This window comes from Gopherus flavomarginatus, chromosome 4 (genome assembly GCF_025201925.1).
Source record: "Gopherus flavomarginatus isolate rGopFla2 chromosome 4, rGopFla2.mat.asm, whole genome shotgun sequence".
In the NCBI taxonomy this organism is placed as follows: domain Eukaryota; kingdom Metazoa; phylum Chordata; order Testudines; family Testudinidae; genus Gopherus; species Gopherus flavomarginatus.
Window position 1 is genome coordinate 50,477,665 of NC_066620.1, and position 15,614 is coordinate 50,493,278.

Consider the following 15,614-nt stretch of genomic DNA (forward strand, 5'->3'; position numbering starts at 1 on the left):
AACAAGTCTATTCAAAAAAAGTCTAAATCACTGATTTTTACTCTAGTAAGTTCTCAACTCACGTTCTTCTTAGTTTGCCTATCTGTAAATTTCTATAATCATCGTTAGGACTATTCCTTGTCAGTTTGTGTGTGTATACAGCAAAAAAAAAAAAAAAAAAAAAAAAAAAAAAAAAAAAAACACCCTGACATATTCCAATAAAAATCTAATCCTTCCAACCCTAGTTTTAATGTTGGACAAGGTATTTTACAGCTAGTTTAGATGATCAAAACTCTTTTGTTTGCTTACTTAATTAATGAATTGGCTTTCTCTATTCCCCACCCCCACTGATTAGCAACAATGTTCAATAGTCATTGTTAAAAACTGACAATTCAAGTGACCAGATGCTGCTTCCCCTAGAATCCTGAACTCTTAGAGCCCAGAGAAATATGATCACACTTTAAAAGCCTCAGCAAGGTGGCAAATGTGAAACAGAAAAAGCCTACAGCACCTGGTACTGTATTCCCAGATTGTTTTCCAGCCAACTACTAACCAGGCCTCACACTGACTAGCTTCTGAAATCAGGCAAGTGCTAGTGCATTATGACAGGTATAGCTGTAAGCAGAACCAGTTTGCCTTGTGCAAATTAAAAAGTAGTCCGTGAAACAGAGGACTGGCAATATGTTTCTGAAAGGGCGTCCCCAAACAGAATGTGTTCTTGCCTTTAAAGGCTGAAAGAATTAGAAAATGAATTTGTACCCTATTTCTTGAATGGTTTCTCACATCCACTGTAATTCTAAAGAGCTGACTTTGTCCTCACTTTTGCCCTTGCTGATTTTTGTCCATCACTACAAAAACATCTAAGTTCCAACACAAGATCTGACACTCTCAGAAGTCATCTGTGATATTTTTTAGATTAACTGGATGCTCAAAACCAGTTAAACTAGCACCCTTCTCTATCCCTCTTATCAGTGCACCTCAATTTCTTTACTAAGTGATAATAATCCCATAAAATATGAATTACCAAATTTCAATATTCTTACTCCATAAGAACATGGAAATCAATTGTGTCAGGTGCTTGAATGTTTGAAATCTGATAAAAATGACAGATGACCTTTTGGTGATCTCCAAGGAAAGGTTAAATATGGGATCTTTTATGTACTCGGCAGCCCATAATACATGAGCATATCAAATTTCAAGATACTATCTCAATGGGAACATGGAAATGAATCGTGTCAGACACCTGTTAAAAGCATCTGTAATATAGATAGTATCTATTCATACCTAGGAAGCTGGAGACAGTTGACAGAGTCTGGATTTTCTAGAGAGCCATTGTTATCCATTCCAAAAATACTGCAATTTCTAGCAAAATACTGCCAATCTTCCCAGTTTAAATCATTTTTCTTTTTCCTTTGAATTCTCATTGCTTCTGGCTGTGGACTATAGAACTGAAGGATAATATAGAACACCTACAAATGAACAACAAAATACAGAACTGAAATTAGAACAGCTTGAGCTACATATCAACATGAATACAAATAAAAAATTTCTGTATCCACATGCAGTAATATAAAAAACGTATTTCATAGCGTTCACCGTATATCTAAGATATTTCTCCCCTTCTCTAAGACAGGTTTAAGAGTTAAAGTAAACTTCCTTGTTAAACCTGCTCTTTATACTGCTCCTTGGTAGGCAGTGGAATCATTCCATGACAATTCTTCTTCATTACTTTTTGAGGTCTATTTGAAATTAGTACCTCATTGTATGGCAAGTCCGTGCTCTGTGATATTACCAACATTTTGGCCACAAGAATAAGGGATACTTATGTATTGCCAAACAGGTGGTGGATAGTTTTCTGATTTTAAGACCACCCAATTTATCATTTTTTCCTGCCTTCGGCCTGGAACTACTTCAAATATCTGTGACATAGAAGGAAATTTCCTCCACCACACTGTTGTATGGGCATTTGTGATAAGCACTCCCACATGTATACTCCAAAGCAATTGAGTCTTAATATTTCACAGATATTTAAATTGGTTTTTAAATAGAGAACAAATTTCTTACAAACTACGCCAAAAATCTATCCTCATATTCTTCTCTTCTGCTACCCCAAACATGCAAACTCAACTGGCAATAAACAAAAAAGCAAATGAGAATAAGTTTTATAAACATTAGACTTTGGGCTTGATTCACCTCTGTGCATATAAGGGGCACAAACTGAAATGCCTGCTCTCATGGAGGCAGTTTCATCAGGGGGTCTATTCATCCCCAGGGCAGGCCACAGTAGGCTACTGCCCTTCACCACTGGAGGGAAGCACCAAACTCCAAGCAGGACTCCACAGAACCCATGCTGGTGGAAATGTTAGTTGGTCTGTCTGTCCCAACCCAAAGCAGTCCATCCCCTTTGTGGGCTTCACGAACCAACTTCAGGTCCCTGATGAAGCAGAGATTTCACATGGTTATGTACTGTTGCACACCCTTGAGCAGACTTTTTTTTACTGCACCTATCTTCCAGTGGCTGAAGGCATGAAATCAGTCCCTTGTGTTTTAATAGAAATTACAGTTAAAAATTACAGTAGTGAAGCAACTTAAAAATGCACGTTTTGTTAATGAACATAGGAGTTGTCATACTGGAGCTGAACATTAGTTCATCTACTCCATTACAGTGCCTCTGACACTAGCCAAGATCTGATGTATCAGAGAAAAGCCAGAAACCAGAAACACAATGCACCTGCTCACTTTTTGCAACATTATGAGCAGGAGGAAATTTCTTCCAGGCCACCAAAGTGACTGTGGATAGCTCAAAGAAAGAGGTTTGAACTTGCTTAAAATTGAAAACTGGTGTACTTTAAGCCTCCTCCTAGCTGTCATTTAATAAAAATCAGGAAGCATCAACTACATTCCATTCTCATGCCCCACTAACAAACAAACAAGAAAAACATAGCCTTCTCATTACCTGATACTGTCCATTTTGTAAATCTATTGTGATAGTAACGCCATGGTCCGGATGTGCAGTGTCAATGAACAGAGATGAAATCCAGGAGGTCCCAATATCATTATCGTTGATATAACACAGGGAATGGGCTTCTGGGTTCAGCCTAAGCACTCTGTTGTTAGTTGTGTCATCTGCACCATTAGGGATGCAATACCTCTGCACCAAAGGGTGTACCCGGGGGTGACTGCCTGGGCAGCGGCATTCTGACTGGGTGTGCAGGTGAGGAAATTCCCCAGAGAATACCTCCAAAATGTCTCTGTCACAGCATAAAAAAGTAAATAGGTACATGGGTAAAAGGGAAAGATGAGTGAAATTATGTGCATCTATGATTACAGATTAAATTTCAGCCCTAGCCTTAACCACCACCATCATAAACCACCACACTAAATGTGATTAGAACACCACCATTAATAGTTCTCTTTTATTATCATGCCTGACTCTGATCACTAATCCAAATACTTTCCTTAAAACACATTATAGCATTGACATCGTGTCTATAGTAGTTGTATCAATTAATCCACTTGAGTGTTAGTACCTGAATTTTCTGAAAAACATCCAATTATGCAGACAAATTTGCACTCTCAAACTTGAGACCACTGTTTCTTGTTCTGCCAACTGCCACCACTGAGAACAGCCTAGCTCCATCCTCTTTGGACCCCCCCTTCAGGTAGTTGAAGGCTGCTATCAAATCCCTCCTCACTCTTCTCTTCTGCAGACTAAATAACCCCAGTTCCTTCAGCATCTCCTCATAAGTCATGTGCTCAGTCCCCTAACCATTTTAATTGCCCTCCACTGGACTCGCTCCAATCTGCCCACATCCTTTCTATAGTGGGGGGCCAAAAACTGGACGCAAAACTCCAGATGTGGCCTCACCAGTGCTGAATAGAGGGGAATAATCACTTCTCTCAATCTGCTGGCAATGCTCATACTAATTCAACCCAGTATGCCACAAGGGCACACTGTTGACTTATATCCAGCTTCTCTTCCACAGTAATCTCCAGGTCATTTTCTGCAGAACTGTCACTTAGCAGCTGGTCTCCAGCCTATAGCAGTGCATGGGATTCTTCTGTTCTAAGTGCAGGACTCTGCACTTGTCCTTGTTGAACTCATGAAATTTCTTTTGGCCCAATCCCCCAATTTGTCTAGGTCACTCTGGACCCTCTTCCTACTTTCCAGCGTATTTACCTCCCTCCTCAGCTTAGTGTCATCCGCAAACTTGCTAAGGGTGCAATCCATCCCATTATCCAGATCATTAATGAAGATGTTGACCAAAACCAGTCCTAGGACTGACCCCTGGGGCACTCTGCTTGATACTGGCTGCCAACTAGACATAGAGCCATTGACCACTACTTGTTGAGCCCGATGATCTAGCCAGCTTTCTGTCCACCTTGGAGTCCATTCGTCCAATCCATGCTACTTTAACTTGCTGGCAAGACTACTGTGGGAGACCATATCAAAAGCTTTACTAAAGTCAAAGTATATCACGTCCACCACTATCTATCATCTGCACCTGCAGTTAATTCTGGGCATGGTATTTTGGGCTCATTTGTTTGTGGCCACTATACACACAAAATTGGATGCTGGGTTAAGGATCTTTTAAAATCAGATAAACAGTTTAGAATATGGTATATTTGGCTGAATTAATCTAATTTTTATTTCATGGGAAACAGCGAGGATTTCCTTGAGAATATACAGCCAATGTGATTTGACAGTGTACAGATATGTCTGTATTGAATTATGAACTCATTTTCTATTATGCCTTGCACCCATGTCTATTCTTGCCTAAGGGCAGCCTATTGTAATATATTTCCAGATGGCTGACTTTCCAAATAAGATGACTGATACCTCATTGCAGGACCATCACTGAGAAGTCATCCAGATTGCAATCTGGGGCCATCAACTTTGACTGTGCCCCAACTGTTGCTCACCTGCATGGAGTAATGGACTTTTTATTGAGGGGCCTGCATGGAGGTGGAACATACGTGGTTGAGAATTTCCCAGTGAAACACATGGCAGATACAAAGGTCTCCTTCAGAGCGGAATATTGCTCTGGACAAGGAGACAGACCATCCCCACATGCAAGGAGGGCTTTCAGGAGAGTGAGAGCAGAAAGGTCTCTGTCTAGTCTGGAATACTAACAAATCTCAGACTCACAAGAAGGGGCGAGATCAAACCAGGGGATTGTGCTCTAAGGATTTTTGTCTTCAAAGATTGTAACTCTTGAGGGCTTCAACAGCAAAGTTTCTGTAGTTAAGAAATGTTTTTGCTGAACCTGCTTTCCTAGTTTACCTGCCACTTTGTCCCCAGAGGAGTTAAATTAGAAGTCTGGAGTACCCATAGCTCTGGGGAGTGTGTATAAGCTTCTGAGGTTGCTTGGAAAGTCTCAGACACTGAGTTCAGGGTCTAGAATGGTTGAGTGGTGCCAAATGTCACAAGAAAGCATCTCAGACCAGCAGTCTGAGCCTGGGAGTGTACAGACCCAGAGACAAAAAAGGGATTAGACTCTACCCTGACCCTGTTGGCTTGGGAGCATGTGTGACACAGCAATGCGGTCCACTCACCACAAACTGGGTAACTGTACAGTGGAGTACTGGCCAGGTTGCAACAATGACAACATATAAACACGAAGGATATCACAGTATGACCATCTAGTATTAGAAGTCACTGTATATATTTTAAAAACATCTGAAAAGCACAATTATATCTAACATTCCACCCATGATTGATCTCGCCTGTTTGATACGAACAGTCCTGTTGAATCCATTCCCAGTAAACTATGACCACAAAAGTAACAATCTTTTAAGGAAAATATCAAAAAATCCTTGTATTTTTGGGAACAAATTTACCATTATGTATTCTGCCTCTCCCTCATCATACTCCTAGGTTTTACCAAGAACAACAGGGTTTTTTTTGTCTTGTTTTTTTTTACCTGTTTGTAAGTGCCACTTGGTACAAACGAAAATCTTGCATTCTTCCAACAAATTGCTCTAAACCTATGAAAATATAATATAAATAAATAATCTAATTCCATCAACCAGAAGGCAACTCTGCACTGCTTGAGAGCACCTTTATTCAGCAGACAGTGACCTCTCTTGCACAATTACCTCCCCTGAATGAAACCATCTTGGATGTGGACAAAACTATAGAGGGCAGTGACTTAAATATTTGATAAAAAGAATGATTTATAATAACTTTATAGGAACATTTTGTACCTCTCTCTTTTCTGATTAGAGAGGTGGCACAGGGACCGGCTCATTAGACAGAAGTAATGAGCCAGTCTATGTGCCACCTCTAATTAGAGAAGAGATACAGTAGGTACAACTGTACCTATCAATTTATAAAATAAAGATAAAAAGTATTTAAAATATTCCTTTCCTTTATACAGTCATTAGGTTGATAGTATTTAAAAGTTAGAATGACAGAGACATTTCCAGATATTTTAAGAGTTTTTAAAAGTAGAATGGAAAATTACTTTTCTTGGCTGCCCAATAACAAAATAACTCTGTTTAAGATGGACACAGATATATTTAGGAGTCAGTTCCAAATTACAATATGTTCTTGATCAGTGGTACCTATTTTGTCCACAGATCCAATTCATCATCACACAGAATTGAAGAGAGAGACAAACTAACAGTACCCGGATTTTGCACTGTTCATACAATGATGTTGAATTTGTCTAATTCTGAATGTAGACTGATGTACAGCTCTATAAATCATGATGCAGTCTGAAAGGAAGGACTGGTAGCAGTAGTAAGTTACCATCTATGTGAACTAGTCATTAGCAAAGGCTGAGGAACCCCACACTTTGCAAGTGGCTTTCATGAGTATTTGATAGAAAGCAGAGGAATATTAGGCATCATGAAACTTGAGTTCTCTTCCTGGCTCAGGAAAGGAAAATTGTCTAGTTGCTACAAACAGTTCAGACAAGTACAAGATTTGGCATATTTATTCTGAAATGCAGTGGGAGATGCTGGCTGTGTTAGATACCAGAACATGCTGAAAAATCTACCTGGCTGTGATAATCTCCATGACCTATTATGCCATCATCCAGGCACCTCTGTCTTGGTGCCAAGTTTCTGAGGAATGCCGTTTACTAATGGGCATTTTTTGTTGCATGGAGCCGTGTGCCTAGCTTTCTGTACCCTTTCAATATGCATTACATCACAGAAAATTAGCTTGCAGAGCTACATACCACGGTTTTAGACAAACATCAAGCATATAATACTTTGAATGCTGAGCATACAGTGCTAAAATACAGAAGAACTTACCGCTGAAACTTTGCCCAATTTGCAGTGCACCATCAGCAGCAAGGTCTGCAATTGGTCCACCAAGTATTCTTGAATCAAAAGCAGTGTTGTCATCCTCCAAACCATCTACAAAGAAACTGATTTTGGTGTGGTGAACCTTCAAAGATATATATAAAGAGGCAAATAAAGGTTCATTAGAAATAATCATTTTGAATTTTGTACTAATTGCATCTATTATTGATTAACCATTTTGAATTAAGTAAGGGAGATTTTTTTTAACTTTTTTGATGTCATTTAAATTTCCTGGCCCGTTTTCCATATTTACTAACTAATCTTCCCATTAGTAATCTAGTTAACAAAAATGTCAGATACATAGACTAGAAAAGTATCATAATGGTCAAAACAAACAAAAAGCTACACTGAATAAATATTAAGGGGTCTGTCTGACTTGAACCAACACACAACCAAGGAAATGCAGAGTCAAGGTTCTCACTCCACTCCCAATTTTACTTTAATACTTAGGTATTTCTTCATTTTAAGATTAGGGCTTCACACACCATAATTCTATTAGTATTTTTCCTTGATGGGGAGGACATTTCAACACATCTTTCTCAGAGTACTGAGGGTATCCTTCCTTCACTGTGCAGAACAGTAATTAAAATAATAATTACTACTTCCCACATTATATACAAGGATCTTAAAGCACTTTACAAAACATTAACTAATTATGTGACACACTTGTGATATATCATCCTCCTTTAAAAGATGCATAAAAAAAGGCCCAAAGAATTTAAATGACTAGCCAATGGTCAAAACACAAAGTGGTAGAGGTGGTGCATAGATTTCAAGAGTCCTTTGTGCTAACCATGAGAAAACCCTGACTTTAAAACTATAATTTACTTTTTTATTTTTTACCATCTACAATTTAAAGTAAACAGAAGAAGTTGCATTAATGTGTTAGGATAGTATGCTGGAAAAAAAGTAGGTCTGACAAGAACACAGGAGCACAGAGGTGCCTAACTGGGCATTCATGGGGATCAAACCCAGACCTGAGCCAGAATCTGGCACACAGTTTTAAAAGTTTACTTTATTATAGGGCTGTCAATTAATCACAGTTAACTCACGTGATTAACTCAAAAAAGTTAATTGCAACTAATCACAGTTTTAATCGCACTCTTAAACAAGAGAATACCAAGTGAAATTTATTAAATATTTTGGATGTTTTTTCTACATTTTTGTATATATCTTGTATTCTATGTTGCAAATGAAATCAGAGTGTACATTTTGATTACAAATATTTGCACAGTAAAAATGATAAACAGAAGAAATTGTGTTTTTCAATTCACCTCATATAAGTACTGTAGTGCAATCTTTTTGTCCCGAAAATGCAACTTACAAATGTAGATTTTGTTACATAAGTGCACTGAAAAACAAAACAATCTCAAACTTCAGAGCCTACAAGTCCACTCAGTCCTACTTCTTGTTAAGCCAATCGCAAAGACAAATAGGTTTGTTTATATTTACAGGAGATAATGCTGTCCTCTTCTTATTTACAATGTGACCAGAAAGTGAGAACAGGCATTTGCATGGCACTTTTGTAGCCAGCACTGCAATGTATTTACGTGCCAGATGTGCTAAACATTCACGAGATCCTTCATCCTTCAGCTACCTTTCCAGAGGACATGCTTCCATGCTGATGATGCTCATTAAAAAAATAATGCATTAATTAAATTTGTGACTGAACTCCCTGGGGGAGAATTGTACATCCCCTGCTCTGTTTTAGCTACATTCTGCTATATAGTTTATGTTATGGCAGTCTTGGATGATGACCCAGCACATGTTGTTCATTTTAAGAATACTTTCACTGCAGAACTGACAAAATGCAAAGAAGGTACCAATGTGAGATTTGTAAAGATAGCTACAGCACTTGACCCAAGATTTAAGAATGTGAAATGCCTTTCAAAATCTGAAAGGGAGGAGATAGGGAGAATGCTTTTAGAAATCTTAAAAGAGCAACACTCCAATGTGGAAACTACAGAATCCGACCAGCAAAAAAGAAAATCAATCTTCTGCTCGTGGCATCTGACTCAGATGATGAAAACAAACAACGTGTCGATCCACACTGCTTTGGATGGTTTTTGAGCAGAATCGATCATCATCATGGACGCATGTTCCCTGGAATGGTGGTTGAAGCATAAAGAGACACATGAATCTTTAGCGCATCTGACACGTAAATATCTTGTGATGCCAGCTACAATAGTACCATGAGAACGTCAGTTCTCACTTTCAGGTGACATTGTGAACAAGACACAGCCAGTATTATCTCCTACAAATGTAAACAAATTTGTTTGTCTGAGCGATTGGCTGAACAAGAAGTAGGACTGAGTGGACTGGCAAGCTCTACAATTTTACATTGTTCTATTTTTGAACTCAGTTATTTTGTACATGTCTATACTTGTAAGTTCAACTTTCATGATAAAGAGATTGCACTATAGTACTTGTATCAGGTGAATTGAAAAATACTATTTCTTTTGTCTTTTTAGAGTGCAAACACTTGTAATAAAAAATAAATATAAAGTGAGCGCTGTGTACTATATATTCTCTGTTGTAATTGAAATAAATGTATTGGAAAATGTGGGAAACATCCAAAAATATTTAAATAAATGGAATTCTACTATTGTTTAACAGTGCGATTAATCGCACAATTAATCGCTATTAATTTTTTAATCGCGCGATTAATCACGATTAATTTTTTAATCGCTTGACAGCCCTACTTTATTGATAAATGAAGCACTGCAAACAGATCCCTTTAATTTATAGAGCTGAGTGAACAAAGTGAACAAATACTTTACTAGATTAATTTAGCCTCCTTTTTCTGTTCACAGAATAACTATGAGCAGATCACAATTTCCTCGGTTAACCAATTTTTTGCCTTTTACTCCAAAGACTAAACACTAACAGTTTGATGATAGTATACCAGGGTAGGCAACCTATGGCACGCATGCCAAACATGGCATACCAGTTGATTTTCAGTGGCACTGCCCAGGTCCTGGCCACCCGTCTGGGGGGCTCTGCATTATAATTTAATTTTAAATGAAGCTTCTTAAAAATTTTTAAAACCTTATTTACTTCACATACAACAATAGTTTAGTTATACATTATAGACTTATAGAAAGACCTTCCAAAAACATTAAAATGTATTACTGACTCTGCACACCACTTCTGAAAGGTTGCCGACCCCTGTAGTATACAATACTCAACATTTAGAGCTCAAGCTTTGTGGCTTAGTTGCAACTGGGTGTTTGTCATATAGGTTTGCAACTGTTTCTTTTCTGAGCCACACAAAATTTTGCCTAGTCTTCATTCCTAGAAAAGTGAGATTTCTGTCAGATTGAGAGGATGAGTACAGAGTTTAAATTTAAATTCTCTCTTACTACTTTCATACAAAAAGTGATTTATTCATAAAGTCACACATATGAATAAATGTTTGCACTACAGGAACCCAATCCTTGTTGTAAAGTATATGGTTATACACTGGTCTCCCTTGCTAGAGTCTCTCTGTGCCTGGTATATAGCAAAGTGTTTGGGGAAAGTTAGCCCTCTTGATGTGTTAAATAGTATCCCATTAAACATAGGATAATGCAAAATATACCAAATGCACTGATTTACTGTCCTTTTTCTGTCATGACCATAGTGATTTTACATGAAGTGTATGCATGTGACTGTGGAGATTCACCAGGTATATGGTCAGTCCCTAGTTTAGATCACTTCCTGGGCTATTTAAAAGTTGCTTACCACAAATAATCATTCATACAGGTTTGAAATGTGGGGCCAAATTTGGAGAGGAGGTGATGGCATCAGGCTGTCTGTTATGAGTCCTTGATTCTCTGCCAGGCTCTGAACACGTTAGGGCAGTCTGGGGGCTTCTCTAATTTGCACCATCTAATATGGACCCCAAAGGACCATCCACCAGCTTATTTTAGCAAAACAAGCACAACACATTCAAACAGGCCTCTGACATTCCTCCAACATACCTTCCAACCCCTGATCTGTCCCTTTTGTCAGTGACTGCAAAGAGTGCTAGCTAAACCTACTCTGTACCTACTGGAGATTCCCCTACACTAGGAGATGTCTGTGCAGACAGTCTTCACTCCAGACAGTCATTTCTGCAAGCATTCTTTTTCTTGTCAATTCATGTTAAATTTGAGTTAATATTCACAGAAATATTTAGTGGCTGTCTCCCAGTCCTAGTAATTCAGAAGACATTGAGCATTTTTCTTTAAGGACTGTGCTGAATTAGAGTATAAATTACACAAAATTAGAAAGAATTTATAACGCACCGGGCTTCTAGCTTTGATTTTATGGAATTCAAAAATTTAATCTGAAAAACAGAGAGAGACAGACACACGGGAAAGGAAACCACATACCAGTTTCATTGCCTTATACACATATTTCTCTAACTTAAATATATTAAATGCAATCCATTCATAATGTTCAAACTCGCCCTGATAGCTCACTGCATTAATAAATACAATGAATAAACTTTTTTGAAAAACCTTCTTGTTTATTTATGCGAGTGATTTATTCGCAAGAACATTCAAACCAGGAATTATCAGATTTTAACTGTATTTTGTTTGTGTAAGGTTTATTTCAAATGACGGTTTGGAGAGTGTCAGATTTCAAAACATTACTTTGTTGTTGCCGGATTATGGAATGTTATTTCCATTTTGAAGAAACAGGTAATCATGAACTTAAATGGATGCCTGGTGAATTGTCTCTACTGATAGAGGCTAAGAGAAGCTGGAGTGCTCTAGCCTGCCTTGAGATCCACTCTAATCAAATCAAATAGGGCTGGAATAATTGCATCCTTAAGAACAAGGGGTGTGTGAAGACAAACAAAAGGCTTGTGAGCCAACATAATTTGGTGCAAAAGGAAGGCAAGACCCTGAAAAATTAATTTTGAAAATCAGAAAACGAGCATTCAGAATGCTATTCCACCAACAAAACCTTTCAAATTCTGACCAAGATGAACAGTCACAGTTATCTATAAATCTGAGCTTGAGTGATTATCATCGGTGCTTCAGGCACCATTATTCTATTAGTATTTTAAGAAAGAAAATGTGAAATGAATAGAAAATTGATTTTATGGAGAAAATTTATTTCCCTTAAATTATACTTTAAAATAAATATACATGCTAAGTTTTATTATTGTTATTTCCAGATGCAGTCAATATTTCCCAAATTTAGACAAGGATTTATTGCCCTTCCTCTGAAAAAAAATCGGAAGGTTATCATCATAATTACTAGGCATCGAGATTTGTTCAAAAAGTTCTCGCATATGGGCTTCTCCACTGTAAGCACATCACTTTCATTTTAAGTTAGCTTTCTGTGTTGACACATCCATGACCCAAATGCAGGAAGATCTTATTTAATTTAATACAAAGCCTTTAAACAGTCAATGCCCTGTATGTGAGAGTGTGCTAGAGTGAGTGTGTGTGTGTGGGGCGGCGGGGGGGAATTGAATTGCAAGGGAGGTTGCATCACATTTTTTTTACAGCCTTTTACTGTCATTTGCTGTTTGACTGTTATCATTATAAAAGATACAGGCTTTTCTACTTTGTTATTTGTAGCATTATCTCATGTTTTACAACATCTTTGCACAACATGCAGGCACATGAAATATAACTAGTAAAAAGTTCTCAGTTGTATTAATGCATAAAAAAGAATGTGGTTCCATCTCTACTGTCTTTACCCAGCCAAAAGCTGATGAACAGCCAATTTTCCTTTATCACATTAGCACAGCCATGAGGGAAACACATTTGTTCTAGTCAGCTACACTAAAGATACTATTACCAATCTAACATATACATGTTTTATATCAGCAGTATTCTCAGAGTATGAGGGAGCCAACAATATATTAACACTAGCATGACAGTTTATTTAAGAAAAGAAAATTGTCTCTGTAGAGGGACAGAACTTAGAAATGTATGGCTAAACCTCAGTGTCACTGGTCTAATAAAGGTAATAATTCTTAAGCTTTCTTTATAGCAGGTAACACTCCTGTGACAGCTCTGTCATATCATTCAAATAAAAATGTTGTCTTTTTACAAGTTTAAGTGCACCTTTATTTTGAGTCAGATATGAAGCATGTTTTTTATTTTCTGTTTTCATGGTAATAACATCTGTACTTGGGGGTGAGTAGGCCAATTCTCAGCTCCATCAGCTCATTACAAATTTGCTATCTCAATTCTTCTAGGACCCAATTCTGCCACATTTATTTTGTCCTGAGTAGTACCTTATTCTATAAGTATTGCTATAGGAAATCAGTGGGACTATTGGCAGAATTGGACCTTAAATGATTAGATATTTTATATAGTAAAAATAGATTAATGCAATCTCAAACCTCTCGCCAGCTTTCCCACTCCCTCTGCTGCAACCTCTTTATATTAAATAGGATTTAGAATAGTTTGGTTTAATATAGCACATTCCCAAAGTAGCCCTAAGCACTTTACAGTGCTGAACTGGATATCAGTAGTGCAGTGACTGTGTACAGCTAAGGCAGCAGTCATTACGCATTTGGCAGTAGCTCAATGTGATGATCCCCCTGCTGGTTATTAAAGGAGGTATGAATACTTGACAGAGGAAGAAATTGTAGGAAGGGAACCATGTGTGGTATAAAAAAATCCCAGTGGCTCTCCAGTGTGGGAGGAGGGGAATGTCACCAAGCTTGGTGTCTATGTAAACTAAGCTAAAGAAGAAGGAAGGTTGGAACTGAATTGACTGTTTGATGTGATTATTTAAAGTGTCCTCCCCAGGAGCATTACATCACATACAAAACCCTGAAAATATTTTTACTGTCAGATGCCCAGGACAACAGGATTATCCCCCTATTCTGCTATCAATAAAGTTATATGCGATCTTTAATTTCCCCCAAGTGAGCAGCAAGAGATGGATAGATGAGTCGAAGTGTGGCCTCATGGTTTTACAGAGCACAGGGCCTGAGACCTGTACTGCCAGAATTCTAATCCCCTCTGACAACTGTCCCAAACTGTCAAATATTCACTAAAGCACTTTACAATTAGGTTGTGAGGAATAGTTAGTTACTGAGCTAGACTCACCTTGAAACTGTGCTGGCTTCTGCTAATGCAGAGCTTGATACAAAGACAAAAAAAAGGGGGGGGCAGTGGAAAATCCACTTAGCAGGAAGCTGTAGTGGTGCAAGGTGCCCAAAACCTCTCCTTTAGTGGAGAGCCTGTAATCATCCTGCACAGCCTCAGCAATGGGCAGTCCAGTGAGATGAGGGATAAGCATCCCTCTTAAAGTCTCCACTAGTGAGGTTTTCATAAAGCCCCAGCTATGATTAAAACTGACCTCTGCATCCAGAAACTCCAAGAAAACAAGAAGTATGGTCACCTACCCTCCCTGGGGTAAATCCCCCATGGCGGCAGAGGGTCAGGCTGGTTCAAAGAAGTGTGGTTTGCACTTTCCTGTGCATGAAGTTAATCTGGCCCAACATTTGTAAAATGAGGTAAGATTAAAAAATGCATTATAAATGCTAAATATTATCTCATTTGAAGATCTGTTCCTCCTGAAGACCCATCCACACTGTCCAAAAAACTGAATTTAACAATAGTTCTGAATCATGGGTTTGACCATGCAGAGCTGTAACACATTTTATTCTGATATACATGGACTATTATTGTGCTCAACAATTGTTTCTATTAAGTGGATGGGACCTAACAATATATCATATGTCGAGTATCACACTGGCGTGTCAGCTTTAGGCATAATGGTAATAAAAGTACTTTGTACTTTTATAGCACTTTCACGGCTCAAAGTACTCAACAAAGGGAAGTAATTAAGACTCCGATGAGAAAACCTAGTTGTAGAAAATTTAGTAGCGCAGCTATGTTCACACAGTGAGTCCCTGTCAGAACGCATAAGACAACCCAGGTATCTTGACCCCAACCTAGACCACGCTGCTGGCCTTCCATGCATAAACCCAAGTCAAGTCCTTATGTACCGGGAATTGAATTCACAAACTTTTCTCCCAGAGGTAACAATACTGACTGAACTTCAAAGACATTAGAGTACTATATAGATACACTATGTAGCATATAAAAATGTTTTTATGTATGCATACAAAGCTGTCTGTCACTCAAACTGACATTATTATACAAAGCAAAACAACTACTTTTGCAAGAGGCAGGGAACTGTATTTTTGGACTCCTCTGCACAAGAAAATTGTATCCCTTTAACTAAATCTGTTTAGAAACTGGTTTAGTTAAATTATAGTGTGTTTGTGTGTGTCTGTCTGTGTGTCGTGGCCATTCTTATTTTCGTTTAGTTAAATCAGTAAAATTTTCATGTGTCGACAAGACCATATAGTAGAA

The 15,614-nt window shown here is 38.0% G+C and overlaps 1 protein-coding gene across 1 annotated transcript in view; it reads right to left on the reverse strand.

The window, feature by feature from the left end:
* USH2A (usherin) overlaps window positions 1–15,614 on the reverse strand; it is a 570,592-nt gene that overhangs the window by 523,184 nt on the left and 31,794 nt on the right. Inside the window, exons 3-6 of the mRNA XM_050950274.1 lie at window positions 7,243–7,378; window positions 5,904–5,967; window positions 2,936–3,230; window positions 1,264–1,448 (exon numbers count right to left, since the gene is read on the reverse strand). Coding sequence (XP_050806231.1) covers window positions 1,264–1,448; window positions 2,936–3,230; window positions 5,904–5,967; window positions 7,243–7,378 — 680 coding nt within the window. The remainder of the gene's footprint in view (window positions 1–1,263; window positions 1,449–2,935; window positions 3,231–5,903; window positions 5,968–7,242; window positions 7,379–15,614) is intronic.